Below are 24,871 nucleotides of genomic sequence, written 5' to 3'. Positions count from 1 at the left end.
AAGATGGAGATGCCAGTCTCTTTTTGGTGGTGCCCAGTGCCACGACAAGGAATAACAGGTACAACCTGGAACACAGGAGGTTCCACTGCAGCACAGGGAGACACTTGTTTACTGTGAGGGTGACAGAGCCCTGGAGCAGGCTGCCCAGGGAGGTTGTGGAGTCTTCTCTCTAGGGACTGGATGCAGTCCTGTGTGACCTACCCTAGGTGTTCCTGCTTGGGCAGGGCGGGTTGGACTTGATCTCTGGAAGTCCCTTCCAACACCTAACTTCCTGTGATTCTGTGATTTTTTGAGACATTTGTGTCTGGTGATAGTATATGAAGTGAATGAACAAGATAGTGCAAATATATAGATTACAAAAGGTAGTAGCTCATCTTCTAGCTATGGAGGTCATTGCATTTCATAAATTGTGTATGTTACAAAAGCTACATTAGTACTTCTGCTCAGAAACTATGACAGATTTCAGTGTATTTTCCTTATGATACAAAAAGATAGTGACTGTCTAGGGTATGTCCCATGGTGCATGGCACTGAGTCCTGAAAGTAGAGGTTTGTGTAGAGAGATTGTTTGCAAAGGCCTGCAGTGACAGGACGAGGGGCAATGGCTTCAAACTAGAGCAGAGCAGGTTTAGATTGGGTGTTAGGAACAAGTTCTTTCCTGTGAGGGTGGTGGAACACTGGAACATGCTGGCTAGGGAGGTGGTTGAGGCCCTTGCCCTGGAGATAATCAAAATGAGGCTCAACAAAGTCCTGGGCAATGTGATCTAGTTGGGGGTGTCCCTGCTGCCTGTGAATGATCTTTAGAGGTCCCTTCCAGCTCAGGCCATTCTATGATTCTATGTTTTCCTTGAAGAGCAGTGATCTCATGTTTTTTACCCTTGGTTGGGTTGGGTTTGTTCTTTTGTTTGTTTTCTCGTTTCCCCCCATCACAGAAGGCTGTTGAGAAGGAAAGCTACAAGAGTGTCTATAAATAAGAAATATAACAGTTATTTTGTAACATTTAACAGTATGTATTGTAAAGCTAGGAGCTGATCATACAAATACTTACAATGAATGTTAAGAATTTGGAACATTGCATTTAATCCTTGCAACTGTGTGTTCAAATGTGCAATATTTTTAGACCAAATACTGAATTTTTATTCATCTGCAATGCATAAAGTGTGAACAGCATCAACATAAGATCATTTGGTCCTTTAGAAGCAGCACTCTGCCCTGAATAGTTGGAATGCTCTGCAATGCCTCCCACAGACTGAGGCTGCCAGATCTTTTAGAAAGTGGCACGTAGGGGTCCTAACTGTAGCACTGAGATAGCCAGGTCTCTGGACCAGGGGTGCACAGTTTGGAAACAGCCAGGAGAGTAGGACTTGTGCAGGTCATATGGCACCTGCACCATCATGCAGGTGGCAGAGGTACACTGCAGAGTGGATTGCGCTCAGCTTGAGCTGTTGAAGAGTGCCATCAGGAGAGCCTGACGGCCATCAGGAGTACTAACTGCCTTGCCTTAACCTTTCTGTGAGTTTCTTTTGTAACTGAGTTAAGTCACAAGGGAAGTGCAGCTTAGTGGGGCGTTGAATTTACCATTAAAAGGTTTAGTCAGAATTTTTAAACCAGGAGTGGGTGAGGAGCTGCCTGGTCTAGCTCAAGGTATTCTCTCCTGCAGACGTCTCCTTTCAGGCGCTCTTGGCCTCGCATCTGCCTGCCCAGTCTAACAGCACTGACTGCTCTGCACTTGTTCCTGGTTTGCACCGTGGTGAGTATTCAACAACCTTTGGGGCGTCCAGGACTCATGCTCAGCAAGTCATTCACCTGTCTTGGGAACCAGATGGACACCTCAGACTGTGCAGGGTACAAAGGTTAAGTTTGCTGCAGTATGGAAGTTTCTATTTTATCACTAGCCTGTTTGCACACACCAGAGGTTTTAGTCTGCTGGCAATTGATTAGGTGTGTTCACATAATCAAACAGCTGTAAACAAATACGATTCCAGGCGCACTAGAGGGCGAAGGGAGTGAGAGCTCAACGTGACATGAGCGAAAGACTTGGTGTTCAGATTAGAAAAGGAGGCAAAGAAAAGTTGTTAATATTATTTTCTACTCTGGGACTTTTGATAAAGACCCTGTCTGAGTGTCTTTCATCAGATGACTTAATTCAAAGTGACATGAAAGGGGCCTGCAGGATGGGACTCTGAGAGATTAAGATGAGAATATTTTAGGAGTATTTCAGTTTTAATAGGGATGCTAAATCTTTGCAGTGTTCTTTGAACTGATTTGTTTCTAAGGGAACAACAATTTGCAGTGCTGTAAACCTCTGTAATGTTAGCACAGTGCAGGCAAAGGAGCCCCATCCCCTAGCAATGTTTATCAGTCCTGCTTTGGTTTTTGTTCAGTCTGAAAAGGCTTTTACCTGTTTTTCTCTTCCTCCTCATTCTTCACAGTAATGCAATTTGCTTGCAGTATTACAGTAATTCTGACAAAAGCAGTACATGTGTCACATTTCTAAACATTACTGACATAAAAATAGAACAAAAAGGAAATGCTTTAGGGGGGTATTGTTGGACTAAAAGTAAGTGACAGGCTGTGCCACATTGAGATACCGTACCCTCGGGGCTCATCCGGCAGACTCCACACGCAGTCCGTTGCCTTTACTTTTCACAGTAACAGCCCCGAATCCAAGCGGGCAAAAGAATAACAGAAGGGGAAAAACTCACGGGAATCTTGATTTATCAGGCAAAACAAAGCCACATGAGGAAAAATTCTGAGAACTTAAAGCCTAGTTCTCCAAGACCTTTCTGGATGGTGCAAAAGTATCGAAGTGTTCTGCTCTGCTGACTTGTAAAACACAGCCTTACCCCGCTGAGACTCACATAAATTCCTGCCAGCTGCGCAGGACGTTGGTGGTAAATAATCAGCCTGCTTGGTGCCTTGGTGGAACATTTTCCTTCTGGGCAGTGTAGAGAACTGCGGTTGGCATGTTGTATGTGTTACGTTTGTGTGTCATACAGCATTCCCAGTGGATCACAGAAACGGGTGTGTGGGGAGATAACTGTGTGAACTGTTGCAGAGTTTCTTAGGAAACTCAGTGGTACTGTTTGAAGGGGGAACTTTAGCCTAGCCCCTGTCTGCAAAGACTGAAAGTAAAAGAAATGATTGCTGTTAGATGTACAAGAAAATGAATGCTGAGGTCTTTAGAATGCATTGGCTTGCTAATGGGGATAGAGAGAAGTGGCAGAAACAGTTCTTGCTCTTTCCTTCTGTTGCTTCTGCTTACAACTTCTCAGTCTCTCCCTTCCGTGGCCTTGGAAGGAGGGAGGGAGTGGGAGAGGAGGTGAAGGGTGCCCCTGGATCCATCCGGGGGGGGCTGAGGAGTTCCCATGTCGGTTATAAGTTGTGTATCTATGTATCTATATTGTACATCTATTGTACATATTCATTGCATTTCCTCTTTCTAGAGCATAGTTTGCTTGTAAATCAAGCTTCATTTGCTTCCACCCCAAACTGAGCTGGTCTGATTTATTCATGGGGGTAGCTCTCCCAATTAGCTGGGGGGTGATTTCAACGCACCGCCCTCAGGCATGGAGGTTTTGAAGTACTGAACATTCATTCTGGCAAATGTGACTCTTAACTAAAACACACTTCTTATCACAGACAAAATCATGGTAAAATCTAGACCATGGGCATGAGCTAAAATTACAATCAACTTACATTGTGTGCTTTTCCATCTTGTATTTCACAATGCTATTTGTTTAGTTAGGTCTCTGGTAGAAACGACATGGAGAATGAGGGTTCGTTTTTGTTTCTACTTCTGGGAGTTCAGTGGCAGTGCTCTTCAGGGAATGTTAGTTTAAATTGCTGGAGTTTTATCAGAATAAAGTAGCTTTGGAAATTACTTCAACTTCTGTAGAATTAATCTTACAGACTTCATTTTTCCTTCCTAAATGTATTATTATTTTCTGAGCAAGTTAATAAGCAACACACATTTAAGATGCTTCTTTTGTAGTTACTGGGTAAAGAACTAAAACTCCCAGCATGAATTTTAACTTCTCTGAGGCTCAGATCCTCCCCCAGCACTTACTCTGTTGCCTTGCACATTAGATAGCAATGACATGCCCAGTTCTGACCTATTTCAGCGAATTTTGGAGGATCAATTAGGTGCACATTCATGGAGGTGACCTGTATGGTAATTTTGGCAATCCAAATTGTAGAGCATTTTAAATAAGTGGAATTTAAAAACGAAGGCCTCGTTATGAGATCAGTTATAATTCTGCTTCCTAAGAGTTAAAGCAGACTTTAAAGAGGGATGCCTCCTTGTTACTGTCTGCACAAGCTTTACCAGCATTTAGCTGTGCAGTAAAGAAACAGAAGCATGTGCCTGCTGAAAACCAAAGAGCAGCTAACAGAAGTTAAAAATAAAATCATTTCTCTTAGATCAAAAAGGGTTATTAAACAATGCATATTAACTCTGTTACGGTTTGGGAGCGCAGTAAGCAAGCAGAAAATGATGTAGTTTTAGTTGTGGGGGCATTGCCAGTTTATAGCTTATAGGTGAACCTAATAAAGCAAAAACCCATTCTCAAGTCTGCTGTTGGAAAATGCTTCTAAAAGTAGTTAGTTACTGGGACCTCAAAGATAACAAAGCAGTAAGCAATTAGCTTGCTGATAATATTTAGGTAGTGTTCTTTTTTGCCAATTATATTATTTTGAAGTTTCCCACTTGTTGAACTCAGTGGAAATTACCTCCCTAAATCACTGCAGTTTAGAAAAGCTGCTTTCCCATAAAAGCGTGAGCAGGTAGTAGGGAAGGATTGTGTATGTGTGGAAGGCTGGGGAGATTCATGCATGTAATTCTGTAAACCAAAATCAATAAAGCTGATGACAGATTAAGTTGCTAAATTTTGTAAGACTAGACCGCTGCTTGGGTCATCAGCACAGCACTATTGGATTTTCGATGGTTTAATGCTGAAAAACAGGATTATTGATTTTAGGATTTTCAGCATATCCCCTCTGGGAGTTCTTAAGCAGTCTTTATAATGCTTCACACTGAAGTTGACAACTACAGTGACATAACTGTGTCTTCGCCTTAGTAATCATTTTCTAATCATATTGGGCAAGGCTGGAAATGCTTTATAAAATGATTATTCCAGACAAACAAGGGAACAGGAGGGCTGTCGGGATCTTGCCGCTTTGTCTGGTGGTCATCGCTACCTGCCTGCCATCTTCTCTCGGAATTAACTTACAGTCACAGATTAAGACCTTTGACTGTCATAAATCTGCTTCCCAATATGTTTGACTGGCAGGGGAGTTCACAAGCTGTCCCAATATAAATAGGATTTTAGCACATCAGGTGCTGCTCCGAAGTAAAACGGGCTGCCTGGCGGTCGCCTGTGCCGGTGTATATTCATCGCTTCTCTCCCGTCCATGTGTATGCATGCCCGCCTGTGTATGCATGTGTGTGCGTACGTAAAGTACAAGCTGAGATAGGCTAACAAAATGAACTACTGTATGCAAGAAATATATGAAGTGCACCCAGCTGCCGGTGGCAATTGCTACATGCAGTCCACTGATTATTGCACATATATCGAAGATAATCAGGGTTACAGCAGTTGCGATGCTCAGGTCCTGCACAGTAACAACATATATATGGAACAGGCCTGGGCGGTGAATCAGCCTTATACCTGTAGTTACCCTGGAAACGTGTTTAAAAGCGAGTACTCTGACATGGACATGGCCCTGAATCAGTACAACCAACCTGAATATTTCACCGAAGAAAAGCCTACTTTTTCTCAAGTGCAGTCGCCATCGTACTCGCAGAAGAAAGGTAGGGGCAATTTATTTAAATAACCGAAAAAATTACTCTCTTTTTTTGTTTTTGTTTTGCTTTAAACTTAACAGTTGCAGCAGTTGGCTCAGATACATCTTTGAATGTGAAGGCTGCCTGTTCAAAATCGAAAGCAGCAGTAGCATAGGTTGCTAGGTGATTGTAAGGTTTTTCTGTGAGCAGTGAGGATTTCCGAGCACTTTTCTCTTAACTCATAAAAGACATTTGCAAATATATAGCTTGTTTTCTGCTGTCTAGGGCTGTTGAGTTAATTTGCTGTTCACCAGCGAGCTAGATAAGAAAGTTTCTCTTCTGAAATGTCGTCGTTGTGCATTCTGTATCTTAAAGCTGTGTGGTTCTGCTTATAGACAAACAATTCGTGTGAGTCCTCATTATCAGTAAATGCAAAGTTAGTTTGCTCAACAACTTGGACAAAACATTTTGAAACCAGAACTGTAACTATATATGGGGAAATGATTAATGGAGTTACTGTCTTCTAAGTGAAAGCCAGGCAGGTTTTGATTATGCAGAGCAAAACAAAAAAGACTGAAAATTGCAGCATCTCTCTATGTGAGAAAGACTGTTCTGCCCCAGAAAGTTGATCTCATCAATACGTTTGTGAGAGATAATCAGTGTATTAGCTGATCCCTCAGAGTTCAATGATTTCCTAGGTCTGGAATTTATTCTTTTGCTTCCAGGTAAACAAAGCAGATTCAAAAAGAGCCCAAAATACTAACAAACACTTGGGAATGTTTTCCACGTTACTTGTTCTGAGCTCAGCCAAGCCAGCTGAGGCACACAGACCGTACATTCTCTGCGTTTCTTAGGAATCGCAGTAATAAAGAACAAAAATGCACAGACAGGTGTACAAACTTTATCTCATTTTTCTCTTGAGACCACATTTGCTGTATATCATTATCCAAAATCCAGATGAATCTGATGTAAGTAGGCAGACAGAGAAAACGTCTTTTACCACTTCGGAAGTGGCTTTGTAGTAAAAAGTAGACTGTTTGCTCTTACTAACTACATGGGAAATAGAGATATTTCCCTTTGTGCAGGCAAGATTCCTTAGTGCTTGAGTCAATAAATCTGCATATTCTGTAGGGAAAAAGAAAGAAAAGGCTTTATTTTCTACTTTGAAGACCATTGTATTTAATAAGAAAGGAAATAGTTTTACAAATGCTGTTGTAGGAAGATGTGAGAATATGATCGAGTCTTGAACTGAGAATATGATCGAATCTTGAACTGAGAGTATGATGGAGCCTTGAACTGAGGGTATGATCGAATCTTGAAGTAAATGTAGCGGGCGAGAGTGCCTGGGGTTTATCGAGCAAGGGTTTACATTCTTTTTAAGGATGTTGATGCTTAACTAATTGATTTTCAGCTCTTCATAGTCTTTTTCCCGTGTGTTATTTTTGGTTAAACAAGAGCAATACTCAGGATTAACTTAGAAGAAAATAAAGCCTTGCCTGTTGCAAAGTCGGTAAAGGAACTTTTTATAACGTTCAGTGTTGTGAAAAATGATTGATATACCGACACTAGAGATTTGAGGAAGCCATTTCAGCACTCCAACACCTGGCATCTGCTCAATTTAACGAGTTTATAGTTGGTTTGGTTAAAAGAACACAGAGTTGTTTTTAAAGGCTGCTCGTTGGCCCTTGTTTTTCTACCACCTCAGTTTCACTAAGACGTGGCAGTGAGTTTTGGGGGAAGCCGGCTTCCAAGCAGGCTTTTAATTGACCATTCATGGAGACTGAGCAGCATGCTTTGGGATTCTTTAGAGCCTTATTACTGTGATAATAACGAAAAAGGTGCCTCCCTTCTGTCAAACCTTTGCAAATGCTGAGTTTGTTAATCAGAAGAGATCTGAAGTGGATGGGACATGTGCGTCTTCTCTCTCTTTTTTAATGTTCATCTTTGAGCCAAGCTCTTGTAAAACTAACGAATCTTTTAATCCTGTCCTGAGAACAGAAGGCTCTACACAAGGCATGTGTGTCTGTATTGATCCAGAATTGATTTGGAGGAGGAGGGAGGGAAGCCTTGGTAATAGCCTATTAAAGCAAAATTAAGTCCCTAAGCAGGTGTTCATGAGGAGTCTTCATTGTTGCAGTTGGTATTTTTGTTAATAAATCTCAGTATTATGCTGTTCAAATCAGATTGGCATTTACAGTAGCACAGCAAGTGCTTTCCTATCAAAACTTTTCCTAGATATTAAGTGACTAAAGTCTTCTTTTCCCCAGGAAGTAATACATACATTTTAAAAATCAACATTTTATATGTTGCAAAAATGATCATTTATGAGGAGGAGTGTTAATGACTTCTCTGTCTTTACTTCACTTTAAAAAATCATTAAAGAAAGAAATACCAACCAAGGAGCCAAAGGCTGCAACAATGTGTCACCAAAAGAAAGCAAAAGCAAAAGTGTGTAGGAAGTATCGCCACTTCTTTCAGAACGCAAGAAGGCACCTAAGCTGCCCTGCTCATTGCAGTGCATTCAAATGTGTTGGTTTCTGATTCTGTGTTACTGTTTCTGATGAAAAGCTTGAGTTTTAAAGGGAAAGAGTTGTGCTCTGGCAAATCAGCAGGTGGAACCGTGGTTTTAGCTTTGCATGCACTTGTTACCTTGTTATCTTTTGAGCTGTGTAGTATAGGCTGTTAAAAGGTAGTAGTACAAGATTCCAGCAAGAGCTTAGCTGGTCTGGTAAGGAAGCCCTTTTGGACCAGTTCCTGCTTAGTTTTCTGCATGATGTTATGAAATCTGAAGAGCAGAACAGGGCTCATCGGTGTGCAAATGAGATTCTATTCCCAGTTCTGTCCCAGAATACTTCAACTGGAATATTTTTCCTCTCTTAGGGTGCCATCAGCCGTGGTGAGTTTGCAGCACTGCACACTGGATGGGTCATGCTCCAGGGCAGCCCATGCCACCCTGGCCTTCCATAGAGGCTGAGCAGACACACAAAGGTGTCCCTGGAACTCCTTGCACTGCCCTCACTATACACCTTACACCTCCTCACTGTATAGTGAGGAGGAGTATCCAGGGACAGGGTAGAGGTAACACAGTCAGGAAAGTGCAAAAAAATATGCGCAGAGGTCTGGAAGACTTCAGTATCCCTACATGTGATGTGTGTGCAGTGTTTTGGCTATTTAGACAACATGGGAAATAGGTCTGCCAAGTTACAGTGGGGTGAGAGTTGGCTCCCACTTCCCTTTGCACAGTCATTTCACAGCCAAAGTGAACGAAAGATGCCCACAAGTGTCTTTAAAGTTGGGCTTTCACTTCAGGCTCTGTGGCAGTGGACCAGAAGCACAGAGAGGCTGTCCCTAAACCGAGGGTTTGCAGGCTTTCACCTTGCTTCCCAGATACAAGGTGTGGTTAATACTGACTTTTTAAGGGCTTTTGGTATGGGAGAGAATGGGACTTGGAAATGTATTATTGTTGTTATTGCCTTTCTATTTTCTCAGGCAATGTACATGCAGCTGAGAGTAGGTCTGGTGTGACTGCTAGAGTGTGTGACTGAATTAGTCCTAACTGAGCTCTCAGCAGCGTGAAAACGTTAGGGCTCTGTCTGACTATCTAACCAAATGCAACATAGAGGTTTATGTCAAACTGTCTCCTCATCAGCACAGGGAGTGTTTGTGCACATCATCAATTTACAGGAACGCTGAGCATTGGTCATCTTGGCCTTTGCAGCAGAGCAGCTCCCAGGATGCTAACAATTCTTTTGGGCTTAAATGTGATTCATTTTGCTCTTGACCACTCACCTATGGAAATAGCACTGGTCAGAAAAACTGCACTTTACCCAACAAATCATTATGCATTTAGAACTACATGTTTCTTTTTGGATAAAATTGTCAGTGGAGAAAAGTGTTTTTGTCTCCTCTGCTGTAACCTTTCCACAACCAAATCAAGGATGAGAAAGTGAACTAAGTCATACTTTGCTTTTGCACCAGTCGTAAAACTGATGTTCAGTGAGGACTAGATTTAAATAAGAAGTTACTTGTGATAGTAAGCTAGGCTGTAAAAGCCTTTAATAATGTGGGGAACAAACTTGCACAGTCTGACCCTTCCAGTAGTGCGTTTTGTCCCTGTAGTTAATTGGTAATGGGTACAAGTACGGTACCACTCACAGCAGTTGAAGTGACTAAGATGTTTTCAGTGCATCTGTGCAAAGTACACTGCTGTGGGTAAGGTTTCTGACCCAGCCCAGAGACCAGGGTTAGTGCATGGAAAAGGGACTCTAAAATACATTGCAAATCATATCTTCACAAAATCTTTTGCCAGATGTTAGTGATTCCACAAACCAAAGCCTGTCAGCGAAGATCAGAAGTGCAGACAAGCAAGGCAATGAGCTAAGGAGGAATCTGCTGAACACCATTTGCAGTGCTTCCAGGCTCGATGCAGAAATGAGCAGTTTTTCTCGGTGGGAGTAACTTGAAGTGGGAAACAAGGATCAGTGGATGAGCCCAGCCTTCCAGATCAATATTGCTACAGCACAAACAGGAATGGAGGCTGCTCTTATCTCTCACCTCAGTGCTGTCTCCAATAAGCACTCAGCTCAGGCTTGTTCTGCACAAGAGTATCAAGGAGGGTACCTGGGTGGTTCGTGCAATACTTAACGTTTGCAAAGAGCTACAGTGTGGCTCTGGAATCAGTCGAACAGCAGTTAGGGGTTTTCAGTTCTAACACAGTCGAGGATTCTCAAGGTAGTAATTAATTTCATCTGTTTCTTTTTCATACTGCAGTGGCTGGTAATTGAATGCAATCTCACTGAACAGTCTTAACCTCCTCACTTAAATGAGTGGTCTCTAGTCACACAAACTATGCCAGAGAGAAGAAAGGTTTCAGGGAACATATATAACACATGACTCTGCCAAGGTACAGTGCAAAGCAAAACACTGAATAGTGGTCTTAAAGCACAGGTGTCCTTGTGCAGTAGCAAAAGAATGGTTTTTCTGTTTGCAAGGGGTAAGCCTCTGGTGGGTCAGGAAGAGCCTAATAAGGAACATCTGGTATGCAGACACAATTTGTTTACATTTGTGTCGGATGTATCCATGTTTGGTAGTCAAAAAGGGTTTGGGTCATGATTGGTTTTAAGGTGTGGTTTAATCCCTAAGGCAATATTAACATTATCTGTACATCTGGAGATGTAAAGTCTGTGTACAATAGCGTTAACAACATTGAAACTGGTTCTTGACTTTTCTAAGAGCAAGTTGTGGTTTTCCAATGTGTTCCCAGGTACAGAGGGAAACAGTAGTACTCTTTGTCAGGGCTTCTTTGCATCTCAGTAGCTCTTATTTGCACGGTGGGTGTTGTGTGGGGGCAAGAATAGCCATCAAGGATCTCATTTATGTCTCTCCCATCCATTGCTCTGTGCAGGGTCACATAGACTGCTTTGGGGTAGCATTGCTGCAGTTGGTGATAGGAGACCGTAGCCATATGGCATTAATGGAGCAGGGCACCTCAGATGGCTGCATCAGTTAGCAGAGCTTGTTCTGTCCGTACTGCTGCTGGGACAAACTCACTGCGCATTGTCCTGCTGAAGGGAATTGTTTCTTGCTGTGGACCTCTGCAGAGCTCCATTTATGATTTACAAGATACTGTAAATCAGTATCAAGATTGGTTATAATACATACAATACATACATATTCTTCTGGACAGGGGCAACTGGTCCTGCTGACTGCTTAGCCTTGCCAAGACAGTAAGATTAGGCAGACTGGCAGGTGGGAGTCTGGAAAAGAAAGTCTGTTTTAGGAGGAAGGGGAAACACCAGACATGGCAGGTCAAGGTCATTCATTGGTGTTCTCCATTCAAAGATGCAAGGAGGACCTTGGGATGAACGATGTCAGATGACTTTGAGGCTCACACACGGTGGGCCAAGCAATAGTCCGTGACGATGCTGGAACACAGCAGACCAATGATGTTGGTTATTGCTGGACAGTTTGGAGAAATTGGTGTTGCTCTTGAACAGTTCCTCTTAGCTGCTTCACTAGTAGATTTTGACCAAGAAATAAAGGATGAGATAAGAACACCAGAAATAGAAGCCTACCCGATGTTCCCGTGAGATTTGTCATCAGACTAGTTTTTCGTGAGAGAGCATTGGGGTTCTCTATCCAACGAGCATCTACTTCTTCCAGAGGTTTTATTTTTGGCACACAAAACGCCAAAGTATCTGCTGATACAAGAGACAAACCCCCTGTTAATCTGCCCCTCCTCTTTTTTTCTCCAAGTGCTACAAGGAGTGAGACAAGTCTGTTCTCTGCCTCTTCCTCAGACTGTGCAACAGACAGCTGTGCTGCCATCCAACCTCCCCCAAGAATCCCCATGAACAGCTTCCATGCTGGTCCCAAGTTTAGAAACACATTTATATTCCTTCTTGCTGATACTGTTCCAACCTCAGGAGAAGTAGCAAAAGGCAACGAGGCTGCTTGTTCCAGGTCTTTAAAATGATACTGCATTGAATTTATACAGAGGTCACACTAGGTATTTGCAGCTACTCCAAGAGATTGATGGTGGACATTGCAGGTTGTAAGAACTGAATGTGAGTCCTCTTATTCCTCTCTTAGTCTGAATTACATACTTTCCAAATACTGCTGGAGGTCCAATTTATCCTTTTTTCAAAGCAGTTGCTGACCCCATTAGCTGTTAGAAGAAGGCTTAAAAAGTAGACAAAAATGGTGCCTATCACTCTCAGATGTGTAATGGAAAGGGGGGGAAGATGTTTGTTGCATGCTTTTGTTGCTGATGATTTCTGGAAATGAGGTTTTTCTCTCCATGTTTCCTGTTGAATCAGGGCAAGAGTTCCTGGTGTGTGCTTGCCTTGTGACATGGATATAATCCTGCAAAAGTGGTCTACATCATATTGAACATTAAGCAGCTTAAATAGCTGGCACCTAATGCTTCTGAATGTGCTTGCAAGGACCCATGCCATTTTTAATTCCTAACTAGCAGTGCCTGTAGGCCATTTCTCTCGTCTGCCAGAATGGAAGCTGTGCCCTGGGCTGGATAAAGTCACAGAAGGTCCAGAAGGAGATGGGCAGCAGTGGTCACATGCACCAGTTACTGTATATATTTAGGAAGCAGTGTAGACAAGTAGTCTCCTGTTCCTCCAATAGAACAAAAGCTGCCATTACATGAGCTGTGCTAACCAGATTATATACTTAATGAAATGTAAAGGCATTTAATTCAGAAGTAATTCCTGAGGAAGCAAACCAGAGATGCTGAACGCCAGAGGACACAGGCTGTGTTACACTGTCTGCATTTCATGGGTAGCAGTAATCAATAACAAGACACCATTAATTTTTATGGGAAGTTTAGCAGGAAATTCTGCATCCTTTGCTGGCTGCTGTCTCTGCATCAGCTCCACGCAGTGTATGTGTTGCATGTGCAGAGACCGAAGGGGGGCAGGATGGAGGTAATAGTCTCTGCTAATCCCCCGCTGGCGTAACGTCCGTTAGGGGCCAGTGATGTAAACGAGAGTCAAAACCCTACTGTGTCTCCTCCATCAAGGTCACAGAACCTCCTCCACGTGTCCACCAGTCTTTTTCCAAATACAGCTTGTTCATCATGTAATCTGAGTGTAAATCTGATCAGCAAGATCTCAGATCATTCTCCCACTCCCCTTTCAGATGCCAGGAGGCAAACCTGAGGTGCGGGTACCTAGGCATGACTTCAAAGTTCTCCTGCTCCCCAGCAGTACCAAAGAGGGACCTATGTTCCTCTTTGATTTGAGGTTCTCATAGTCAAGCTTTCACCAGACATACAAATCAGACCCTACAGATACATCCTGCCACTTTCTTTTTGTAATTGCTCCTAATCCACTCTGCAGCCCCCAGAAGGTTGAAGTATTTTAAGATGAGTTAATTTCAAGTATTTTCTCTGCGTTTCTGCTTTTGTCTCTGGAGAACCCCTGGCAAGTGGAACCTGGGAAAGGCACTTTCATTTAAGCTGTCTGTTACTGAGCTGACCTGGCATGTTAGTCACAGGACCCCTCCTGCAGCATCCTCCAACAGCCTTCTGCTGCCCTGAGTCTTGTTGCTGTTTGCTTTCCATGTGACTGTGATGTGCTGAGTCCCTGAGCTCCACTGAGCCATACTGGTGTAAGGGCTGTATAAAGACAGTGAGCTTGGGATGTAGTCTAACACGTGGTTCTACAGCCACAGCCAAAGGACTCTCCCTCAGCACACTCATAAATTGCACTCATCCAGTTGGCAGATCATGCATAACTGGGAGGAGAGGCTGGTACACCAGATGGGTGTTCTGCTGTTCAGAGGAACCCAGGCAGGCTGGAGAAATGGGATGAAAGGAATCTCTTAAAGTTCATCAGAGGGAAATGCCAAATCCTACACTGGGGGAGGAATAATAAATGCAGCAGTACAAGCTGGGTCCCAACCAGCTGGAAAGCACATTCCATGCAGGACTTGGGGGTGCATTGTGGGCAGCAAATTCGACATGAGCCAGCAGTGTGTCCTTGTGGCAAGGTCAACGGTGTCCTGGTCTGCATTAGGAGGATCACTGGTTGAGGGGGGTTATCCTTCCTGTCTGCTCAGCTTTGGTGAAGGACAATTTGGTCCAGTTCTGGACTTGCCAATACAAGAATGACATAGGCCTGCTGCAGTAAGTCCAGCAAATGGCCACAAAGACAGCGAAGGGCCTGGGGCATCTGTTCTATGAGAGACAGAGCTGGGACTGTTCAGCCTGGAGCAGAGAAGGCCTAAGACATGGTATGTGGGGGGTTGAGGGGCATCTTAACTGTGTGTATAAATACCTGATCCCCCATCCAGAGCCAGACTCTTCTCAGTGGTGTCCAGTGACAGGACAAATGGCAATGAGCACAGACAGGAAGTTCCTTCTGAAGACAATAAAATCGCTGAGTTTCATCACTAGCATTTGCACATACTGGCCAGGAGAGTTGTGGAGTGTCTATCCTTGGAGATACTCAGTAGCAATCTGGACATGGTCCTGAGCAACTTGCTCTAGGTGGCCCTTCTTGAGCCTGCAGGTTGGACCAGATGACCTCCAGAGGAGCCTTGCAACCTCAGCCTTTCTGGGATTCGGTGAAATGCTGCACTTGAACAACCTTGTGCAGTTCCTCAAATAGCTGCACTTCGCTCCTTCCCCTCACAGTGAACCTGAGATCTCTGTGTTATGTCTTTACAGAGAGTTTTCAGAAGGAAAAGTTAAGTACCATAACTCCATTAATTATGAGTCATGGGAACACCTACCTTGAAAGGTTTCTGTGCCACACTGTTTTAAAGTTCACTTTAGTTTAGGATTACTTTTGGGTTGCCATCAGAATTATTTTGGGGGTTTGTTCAAATTGGAAATATGTTTATGTTACCAAAGCAAATGTCATTATGGGATGAGAACCAAGCATTGCTGGTGGTTTGCACAGCAGTAATACTTGATTTCACTAGCTGGGTGTTGGTAAACCCCTTCAGAAGAGAAATGTCATTCTAACACACATGCATGCACACAGATTTCACAGAATGACAGAGCCATTCAGGTTGGAAAAGACCTTCAGGATCATCAAGTCCAACCCCACTCTACAAAGGTCACCCTCAAACCATATCCCCAAGCACCACAACCCAACCACCTTCAAACACATCCAGGCTTGGTGACTCCACCACCTCCCTGGGCAGCACATCCCAATCCCTGACCACTCTTGCCATGAAATCATGTTTCCTACTGTCCAGTCTAAACCTACCCAGTGGCAGCTTGAGGCCATTCCCTCTTGTTCTATCACTAATTACCTGTGAGAAGAGACCAGCAGCAGCCTCTCCACAACCTCCTTTCAGGTAGTTGTAGAGAGCCAGGAGGTCTCCCCTCAGCCTCCTCTGTTTCACACTAACCAGCCCCAGCTCCTTCAGTTGCTCTTCATCACATTTATTCTCCAGGCCCTTCACAGCTTCCTTGCCCTCCTCTGCCCTGGCTCCAGCACCTCCACATCTCTCTTGGATTGAGGTACCCCAAAAGATTTGAATGCCTCTGTTTATTGTCCCAAATTCAGGCCGTATGAAGTATTCCTGCTGAACACACCCAGGTCAGATATGACCAGTGCACCTTGGGCTATCTCTTGCTGATGCTTTTCTAGCCATGCCTGTGGAGCTGTTTTGAAACAAACAGTCACTCAGTAAATATTTTTTTGTACCAAGTTCTGAGTCACCCTGCAGCCTGTGATCTCACCCTCAGTGCACAAACCTACTGGGGAGGCTGTCAAACAGCACAGAGAACTACGTTGTGTGTCTCACTCTTGGGTTTTCTCTTTTCTTGGCTTTTTTCATTTCAAAGCCTTTGAGGTAGAACCAGGTATATTTGTTTTTCTAAGGCAGTATTTCACTTGGGAGAGAGCATGTTCTTGGCCTGCCTCTTGTGCAGTAGGTGCTGGAACAAAGTAGAAGCTACTGGAGACTGTGTTATTTTAAATAAATCTCTAATGTAGTCTGAGCTTCTTAGTCAGGAAATCCAGTGAGCTCAGAAGTATGGGGCTGGTAGGGAAGACCTGAAGTGAATTTTAATCTGATATTTTTATATCAAATATAGATCATTCCATATTGAGTTTATATGCCACATCTTCTTTTTCTTTGCAGGATACATCCCCAGTTACTTAGACAAGGATGAGCTGTGTGTAGTCTGTGGGGACAAAGCCACCGGATACCATTATCGCTGCATCACTTGCGAAGGTTGCAAGGTAAATGGCACAGTGGGGAAGCACAGAGCAGAAATAGCTCTCCAGCTCCTCCATTATACAGACTTCCTGACCTGGGCTGTCAAATAAAACAAAGATTAGAAGTGAATAAGAACATCCAGTACTGATGATAAGCTGTATCTGGCTATGCTGCTGCTCTTCATATGCATAAGGAATATAGCTGATTTTTGCAGGGTTTGCTTTTGAAGAGAAAAGGAGAGATGTAGGTTTGCTAGCTTTGATCTTTCTGGGGTTTTAATGTTGCTTTGGCCATGTTCTCAGCCAGTGTACATCAGCATCCTCCCAGCAACTCCAGTGAAGCTGTTTATGCAATAGCTGACCTTGAGGAGTCTGTAGCAATTAAGTGTTCCAGTGCCTCTCATCATCACTGCGAAGAAGCAGAAATCCAAAGCCCTTCCACATGCTCATGTGTCAGTAACATCTATCACTTTGGGAAGCACTGACACCCAGTTAAAAGTTTCAGAAAGATAGGGACTTTTTTACATAAGCATAATGAAATGTGCTTCCAGCCCTAAACTGCATCTCCAAAGCTACACACAAAATTAAACAAGAGATGGCTTTGAGCAAGTAAATAAAACCCAAACTTGTGTAACATGGTCTGGCACATCTTACATCGTTTCACTGCCAAAAATTGGCTTAAACAGCTTGAGATCCTGTAAGGAAGCTATTCTTCCCTGCAGAAAGAAGAGAAAACTTGTTTTTCTACACAAATGGGACCACACATGTCATGGACGAGTGTCATGGGACTAAGCCACAAAAGTCATATTTTGTTCCTCCCCAGTGTGTGGAATATTTTAAACATTGAATCATAGAATCAATAAGGTTGGAAAAGACCTCAGAGATCAAGTCCAACCTATTACCTACTAACTAACACCTCCTGACAACTAAACCATGGCTTCAAGTGCCATATCCAAGCCTTTTCTGAACAGCTCCAGGGATGGTGACTCCACTGCCTCCCTGGGCAGCACATTCCAATGGCTGATTACTCTTCCTGTGAAGAACTTTCTCCTCACTTCCAGCCTAAACATCCCCTGGCACAGCTTAAGACTGTGTCCTCTTGTTCTGGTGCTGCTTGCCTGGGAGAAGAGACAAAACTCCACCTGGAGTTTTAGGAGGTGATTGGCTGGAGAGCAGCCCTGTCATGGAGGACATGGCAGCCTTGATGGACAAGGAGTTCTGCATGGGACATCAATGTGCCCTGGTGGCCAAGAAGGCCAATGGGATCCTGGGCTGCATTCAGAGCAGTGTGTCCAGCAGATCCAGGGAGGTTCTCCTGCCCCTCTACTCTGCCCTGGTGAGACCTCACCTGGAATATTGCATCCACTTCTGGGCTCCCCAGTTCAGGAGGGACAGGGATCTGCTGGAGAGAGTTCAAGGGAGGGGTGCAAGATACTGGAGCACTGCCTGATGAGGAGAGGCTGAGAGCCCTGAGGCTGTTTAGTCAGGAGATGAGAAGGCTGAGAGGGGATCTGATCAATGTCTATAAACATCTGAGGGCTGGGGCTCAGGAAGGAGGGGACAGGGCCAGCCTCTGTTCGGTTGCATCCTCTGATAGGACAAGGGGTTCCACCTCAACATGAAGAACTTCTTTACTGTAAGGGTCACAGAGCACTGGAGCAGGCTGCCCAGAGAGGTTGTGGAGTCTCCTTCTCTGGAGACTTTTCAGACCTGCCTGGATGTGTTTCTGTGCAACTTGCACTGGATTCTCTGGTCCTGCTCTGGCACAAGGGTTGGACTCAAAGATCTCCAGAGGTCACTTCCTACCCCTAACATCCTGTGAGCCTGTAGCTGATTTGTGGTAATATTCATGAGCCTGTACACATACATACATACATAATATTCATGACAAACACATTTATATCTGACAAAAAAGGGAACTGGACAAAGGATTCTTGTGCACTTGTATCCCATGTACCAGATGACATTAAATGCATGAAAATCACTTGGTTCAGATACAGTGCGAAGTTATTGGCGATGTAGCATCATGAAGCATCTTGCTTCACAGTGTCGCAGTACCACGGCACATTAGAGGTTGGAAGGGACCTCCAGAGATCATCAGGTCCAAGCCCCCTGCCAGAGCAGCATCACCCAGGGCAGTCTGCACAGGAATGCAGCCAGGTGGGATTTGAATGTGTCCAGAGGAGGAGACTCCACAACCTCTCTGGGCAGCCTGCTCCAGGCCTCTGTCACCCTCACTGTAAAGAAGTTTCTCCTCATATTGAGCTGAAATCTTCTATGTTCCAGCTTGTACCTGGTGTTCCTTGGCTTATTACTGCACACCACCATTCAACAGTTCTGCCTCTCACAAGCTTTCCTACTTAGGATTTTGTTACTGCAACTGAGTGGTTCTTTTAGGCACACAAAAAATGGACAGTAATACTTGTGTGCACAAGGAACTGAGCTAACACTGTGCAAAAAGTACTTCATTTATTTCTCTTACTGATTGTTGGCTGACAAACAGATGGCTTGGGTTGGGTTTTTTTGCTGTTCTTGCAAATGTTTTCATTGTGCAAGATGAGTTCTTTGTGTGGACAATTTCAGCCCATGCTTGGGAGTATCTTCATACAGACTTGAAGGTGTATGATTATCAGCAAACTTGTATGCAACCAGTTGTCAATGAATCTGACGTTTACTATTTGCTTCCACCCAAAATCACTTTAATTTTGTGACAACATTCATCAGGGCTGACAGCCAAAAACTGGCTTTGGCAAGTGCTTTCATGAACAAGACATCCTCACACATGCTCTCTGAAGAGTAAATTGTAAGGAATTTGAGGACTGTAGGAAAACAGTAGTTGCCTTCCAGCGAGATGTGCATGCTTTTATTGATGAAATTAACAGCTCTGTGGTTAAATGTTTGGACAAACATAAAGAGCAATTTCCTTATTACATTTTGTCTAGAGATGATCAAAGAGGGTTTTTGCAAAAGGTTTCTGAGAAATGGAAAGGAATTGGAAGATGAAATGTACTGTTTCCAACACAAGCAGTGAGGAACCTTGTTGTTCACAGGCTCACAGGATGTTAGGGGTTGGAAGGGACCTCCGGAGATCATCGAGTCCAGATTCCCTGCCAGAGCAGGACCAGAGAATCTAGCACAGGTCACACAGGAATGCATCCAGATGGGTCTTGAAAGACTCTAGAGGAGGAGATAAAACTAGAGCTGTGTTAAGCCCCATGCAAGGTTTGGAAAATGGAATTGAGTACCATTTCCTGAGACTCATCAGAGATTTTTTTCATCTCTTGCTATGAGCAGAGATTACCTTGTGTTCCTGGTGGTCCAGAGCCATGTTTGTTCTTCAGGGAGGAAAGGAACAGGGCCTGTCTCTAGGAATTCATCACAGGGTTGAGAGTGGATCCAGATCCAGTTGTTGGGTAGATGAGAGTTTGAGGCCTGATCCAAGCTCCACATAAAAGACATCTTGCCTGTGATGTCCTGGATTTAGGCTCAGCTCAGCACGTCTCAGTCTTGCAAAGGCTCACACACACTTTATGTAACTCAGTTTCATTGAGACTTCATGTCATGTCATGAAGGGAGAAAGAGTTGTACTCTTGAGCTGAGTCAAACCCTAATGAGGCCAAGGCTCTTTATTATTTCCTGTGGAGTTAGCAGTGCAGGCCCAAATGCATTCAACATCTTGTGTTCAAGTAAGTTGCCCACTGCTATAAGATTTTACTGTGTATTAATTAGCATAATTAAAAGCAGACCTTTCATCTAGAGGAGTGAAGAGACTATTCATTAGAGAAAATCCCAAATGAGGGGGCTATGCATCAGGCAAAACCTCCCTTCAGTGTTGCCATTGTTTTCTTTGGAGCCAGAACCGTTCTCGGTGGCCTCAGTCGAACAGGACCGAGAGCCCAGTGTGTTTGCTCTGTCAGGGTGGTTCCAGGCTGCATTGCTGAATGTAGACAATCTTAAACAATGACACTTGAAATAAAATGGTCTCAATTTCTTGCTTTATGGCCTATCTTGTAAAAATCATTCAGTCTCAGGAAGCTTATCCAGCTCTTGCAGAAGTCAATCAGAAAAGTCATGTTGCAATTAGTATCAGAATTATGAGTGAAATGTTCAGAGGTAAGTTGAGGTGTTCAAAGGGGGATTGGACTTGGCACCTGGAGCCATGGTTTAGTTGTCAAGAGGTGTTAGGTGTTAGGTAATAGGTTGGACTTGATGATCTCTGAGGTCTTTTCCAACCTGGCTGATTCTATGATTCTGATTCCTTTACTGAGGCCCAAGGTCTCTGGAATTTACAACTCAATACCTTCAGTGGAACTACATTAGTTGTTGTGAGCTTGGGATCTGAGCTAATGCCTGTTTGGCAACTGGCAGTACAGGTCCGTATCGACAGCTGACGGACAGATGGGACTTTCAGAAAGGGATCTTTGTTGGTGATGTTTGTTTCTCACAGATCAAATCCTCCTCTCCTCTTTGGATCCACTATTTAGAAACACACTCAAAACCAGTGCCAGTTGTGTTTGAAAAATCCTTAGTCTTGCCCAGTTTTGGTTGGATGGCTATTTGGCTTTGATGGAAAGGAAGGGGTAGAACTGTTCTTGATCCTTTAGTATCACATCCATCACTCTTAGGTTTGACAGGAGCTGCTCCAAAATTAGAAGTACATATATGCCTCTAGATAACCTTCAGTGGTGACTCAGAATAAACTCTGTAGTACAAATACAAACCAATAACAGACAGAAGCATAAGGCTACCACTGCCCTGGGCCGGGGGAGCTGAATGTAGTTGTAACAGCCCCTTACAACAGGTGCCAGCAGGTGACGAAGGTACAAACCCCATTACTGCTCTAGCAATGGAATTCCAGAAGTGCAGAGGGCAGAGAATCTCAGAAGTCCACTCAGATGTCCTTCATTACTGTGTTGTAGAATCCCCAGCATTACAGCATCTCAGAGTGTCCTTGGCAGAAGTCCTAGAAGCCCTTAACAGGCAAAGCAGCTAATGGAAGTAGAAGTCCCAAGCATGTCCCTAGCAGTATACCCCTAGCAGTATATCCTTAGCAGTGTCCCTAAACACCCAGTCTCCAGTATTCTGAATAGCTGCTTAAATTCTCTGTCTTACCCATCACTTAATCAATAAAACCCAACCACAGCTATAAGCTAAAATCTTTTCCCACTAAGAGGTGCCAGTGTGTCAAGGAGGTGGCTTCTGCAGCATGTTCCAATCCAAGGGTGCCAGCATGTCAGGATGTTGTTCTTGGCACACATAGAATGTGTGATTGTTTTGCTCTTCACAGCATGCAGTTGGTCAGCTAGAAAGCATTTCTCAACCCCATGCACTCTGCACAGGTCCCAGCTCTTGTTTGCAGATGGTAGCTGCAACATAAGACTTCAAGAGCAGGAGAGTGTTTGTCCCTTGAGGCGCCATTACTCAGGCCTTTACTTACCTACCATGTCGATATGAGTTTTACTTTTAGGGAGGAAATGTTTCAGGAAGCTCAGAACAGAAATGTCATACACTAAAACTGGTTTGCTCTTTCCATCTTTGAGAGTTTGATGGAGTGGAGTACCTTATCTTGCATATTTTGGCACATTCCTAGCAAACCAAAGAGGTCCTCAGCTTGAACAGCAAACTGCATCATGCTAATGCTTTCCAACGTGTTTCTTTATTGCCCTCAGGGTTTTTTCAGAAGAACCATTCAGAAAAACCTCCATCCAACCTATTCCTGTAAATATGAAGGAAAATGTGTGATAGACAAAGTAACCAGGAATCAGTGCCAGGAATGTCGCTTCAAAAAATGTATCTTTGTTGGCATGGCAACAGATTGTAAGTATCTCTTTCTGCTCCTCTTTCTTCTTCTTCTTGTTGGGTTTTGATGAGTGTATTTGCTTAAAGCATGTTGATTGGTGAAGGTTCTTGAAGCAGAGCACAACTGCCAGCCCTTTTTTTCCTGTTTTAATAACCTGTACCAGGCAATTACACTTACTGCACCAAACCACTTTCATAGGGCTGTAATTTTTTGTTTACCCTTCCTTCACCAGACTGCACCTCCTCCTGGCCTTATCCAGCTGAATAACAGTAGGAATGTGCACTCTTTGTCAGAGAGGAGGGAGAAGTGCATCTGGATGGACACTGTACTTGAGAAAAAACCCCTTGTTTAGAAAGTTCTGGAGGATGTGAAATTGAATGTCGTTGTGTGAGTCATCCTGCAGTTGTTTGTTTTATTTTTAGCCCTGAAGAAGTTATCTGCTGCAAAGAATTCTACTCTCATTCTGAAGAACTAGAAAATGTGGCTGTAAGATTAACCCTTAGGGGCCTTCTTTTCCTGCTGTTCCACAGGGATTTACATGGATAAATTCAATTAGGTGCAAAGGGGAGGTAGTCCAACAAATCCTCCTGTGCATTGACGTTAATGGTTGTTGCCAGTGTAATCCTCTGCAGAAGGGGCAGGGAAACAGGCCAAACAAACCACAGGAAAGTATTCTCACTTAGTATCTATCATTGTTCATGTAATGTATAACTGCCTAGAGGGAAGCAGAAGAAAGGACACAATTGCATTTTAGCCAGGTTGACCTTCAGGGGAGGGGCTGGGTGACCCTGGGTCACATCCAGTCCAGCCTGATGCAGCAGGCAGTGGTGAGCATCAGACAGGTAGCAGCTGTGCAGAGTAAGAAGTGATCCTGCTTTGGCAGGGGGGTTGGACCCAGTGATCTCAGGAGGTGCCTTCCAACCTCTAATGTACTGTGATACTGTGAAGTTTCCCTGAGTCTGACTCTGACCAAGAGGTGCTGTTACCACAAAGCTGCTTTGGCCTTTGTGGGCTGCACCTACTTGTGTGCCAAAGGAGCTGCCACTGAGCATGGCAGACAGGCCAGCTGTACTCCAGCTCTAGAAGGGTTTCTCCCACCCTTGGGTTAAAATGTGTGAACAGACATGTGTAAGCAGGATTCACATTGCTTCTGCCAGCCACCAGCTGTGGATCAGAATAGCCCTCACCTGCTAAAGCAAGCCCTTCTCTTTGAGTGGCCTGTGCCTGTCTGCACGGTAAATGGGATAAAGCCTTCAGTGGTGGTCAGAGATGAGCAGCCCAGGGACTGGTTTTTCTGATCTCACTGGAAGCAGCAGGAATCTAGAGGAAGGAACCAGAGCAGCACCATTTGTTAGGACTTAAGGAAAGAGCTAAAGGATTTCTGATTATGTCATGCAACAGGTAGCTGAGTCTCCTCTGAGTGAGTACCTCCCACCTTCTTAAATTCACATTACCTTCTGCTGGCTACATAGCTCAGAGCAGTGAGCATGTGATACTACTTGGAAAAAACCTGTGCATCTCTCCTAATGTACTCAAAGCCCATTGTGGGAGCAATTGTCTGAGTCCTCACAAACCTGTAACATACTAGTTTTATTGGTGGAATGAGCCACTGAAGGCAATGGCAGCATACAAAATGCTACCAGAAGGGTAAGTCATTGTGATGGGGTTAGGAATTACCCCTCACAACATAAATGTGGAGAATTACCCCCCCAGAATAAATCACCAGACTAGCTCAGAAGGTTTGGAAGCAACTGAAGCTCTATTTACAAGCAAACTAAAATGTGGAAATATGAAATGCAGTGAATATGTACAAAGTGGATATTCTTACAGGACAAAGACCCCACTGGACAAGCCAGTGGCTACCAACAAACTCCTCCCACCTCACCTCACCCCTCCATACAAGGGGAAGAGGAGAAAGCATTTAGTGTAGCCCTGCTGGTGCTTAGCCACAACAAGGAACATAGCCAAGGTCATCAGAGCCAAGCAGAAGCACAGTAGCACAGTATCACAGTATAACTGAGGTTGGAAGAGACCCCAAGGATCATCAAGTCCAACCCATCTCGACAGACCTCATGACTAGACCATGGCACCAAGTGCCACGTCCAATCTCCCCCTGAACACCTCCAGGGACGGTGACTCCACCACCTCCCTGGGCAGCACATCCCAATGACGAACGACTCGCTCGGTGAAGAACTTTCTCCTCACCTTGAGTCTAAACCTCCCCTGGTGCAGCTTGAGACCGTGTCCCCTACCACATAGTAGCACCACCTAGTAGCAGCTAGAGTGAAGGAGTGAAAAAGAGACAGAAGTGTTCATGTAGCTACTTCTAATCCCCATCAGTGTGTCTAGCAGATCAAGAGAGGTTCTCCTGCCCCTCTACTCTGCCCTGGTGAGACTTCACCTGGAATATTGTGTCCAGTTCTGGGCTCCCCAGTTCAAGAGGGACAGGGATCTGCTGGAGAGAGCCCAGCAGCTGGAGAGGGCAATGAGCATGATGAAGGGACTGGAGCACTGCCTGATGAGGAGAGGCTGAGAGCCCCGGGGCTGTTCAGTCTGGAGAACAGAAGACTGAGAGGGATTGAAGGTCTCTTCCAAC

General features: G+C 44.2%; 1 protein-coding gene across 2 annotated transcripts in view; it reads left to right on the top strand.

The window, feature by feature from the left end:
• Positions 1-24,871, top strand: part of THRB (thyroid hormone receptor beta) — a 42,396-nt gene that overhangs the window by 2,876 nt on the left and 14,649 nt on the right. The window contains exons 1-3 of one of the 2 annotated variants that reach the window (XM_009899853.2): positions 5,365-5,811; positions 16,399-16,499; positions 22,145-22,292. In XM_009899853.2, coding sequence (XP_009898155.1) covers positions 5,484-5,811; positions 16,399-16,499; positions 22,145-22,292 — 577 coding nt within the window. In that variant the 5' untranslated portion in view covers positions 5,365-5,483. Of the gene's footprint in view, positions 1-5,364; positions 5,812-16,398; positions 16,500-22,144; positions 22,293-24,871 lie in introns of those variants that run through there. The other variant, XM_009899854.2, reaches the window with a different exon arrangement.

The sequence above is a fragment of the Dryobates pubescens genome, chromosome 4 (assembly GCF_014839835.1).
Source record: "Dryobates pubescens isolate bDryPub1 chromosome 4, bDryPub1.pri, whole genome shotgun sequence".
NCBI lineage: Eukaryota > Metazoa > Chordata > Aves > Piciformes > Picidae > Dryobates > Dryobates pubescens.
The sequence above is the reverse complement of the archived record's forward strand: the minus strand, read 5'-3'. Positions and strand labels throughout refer to the sequence as shown.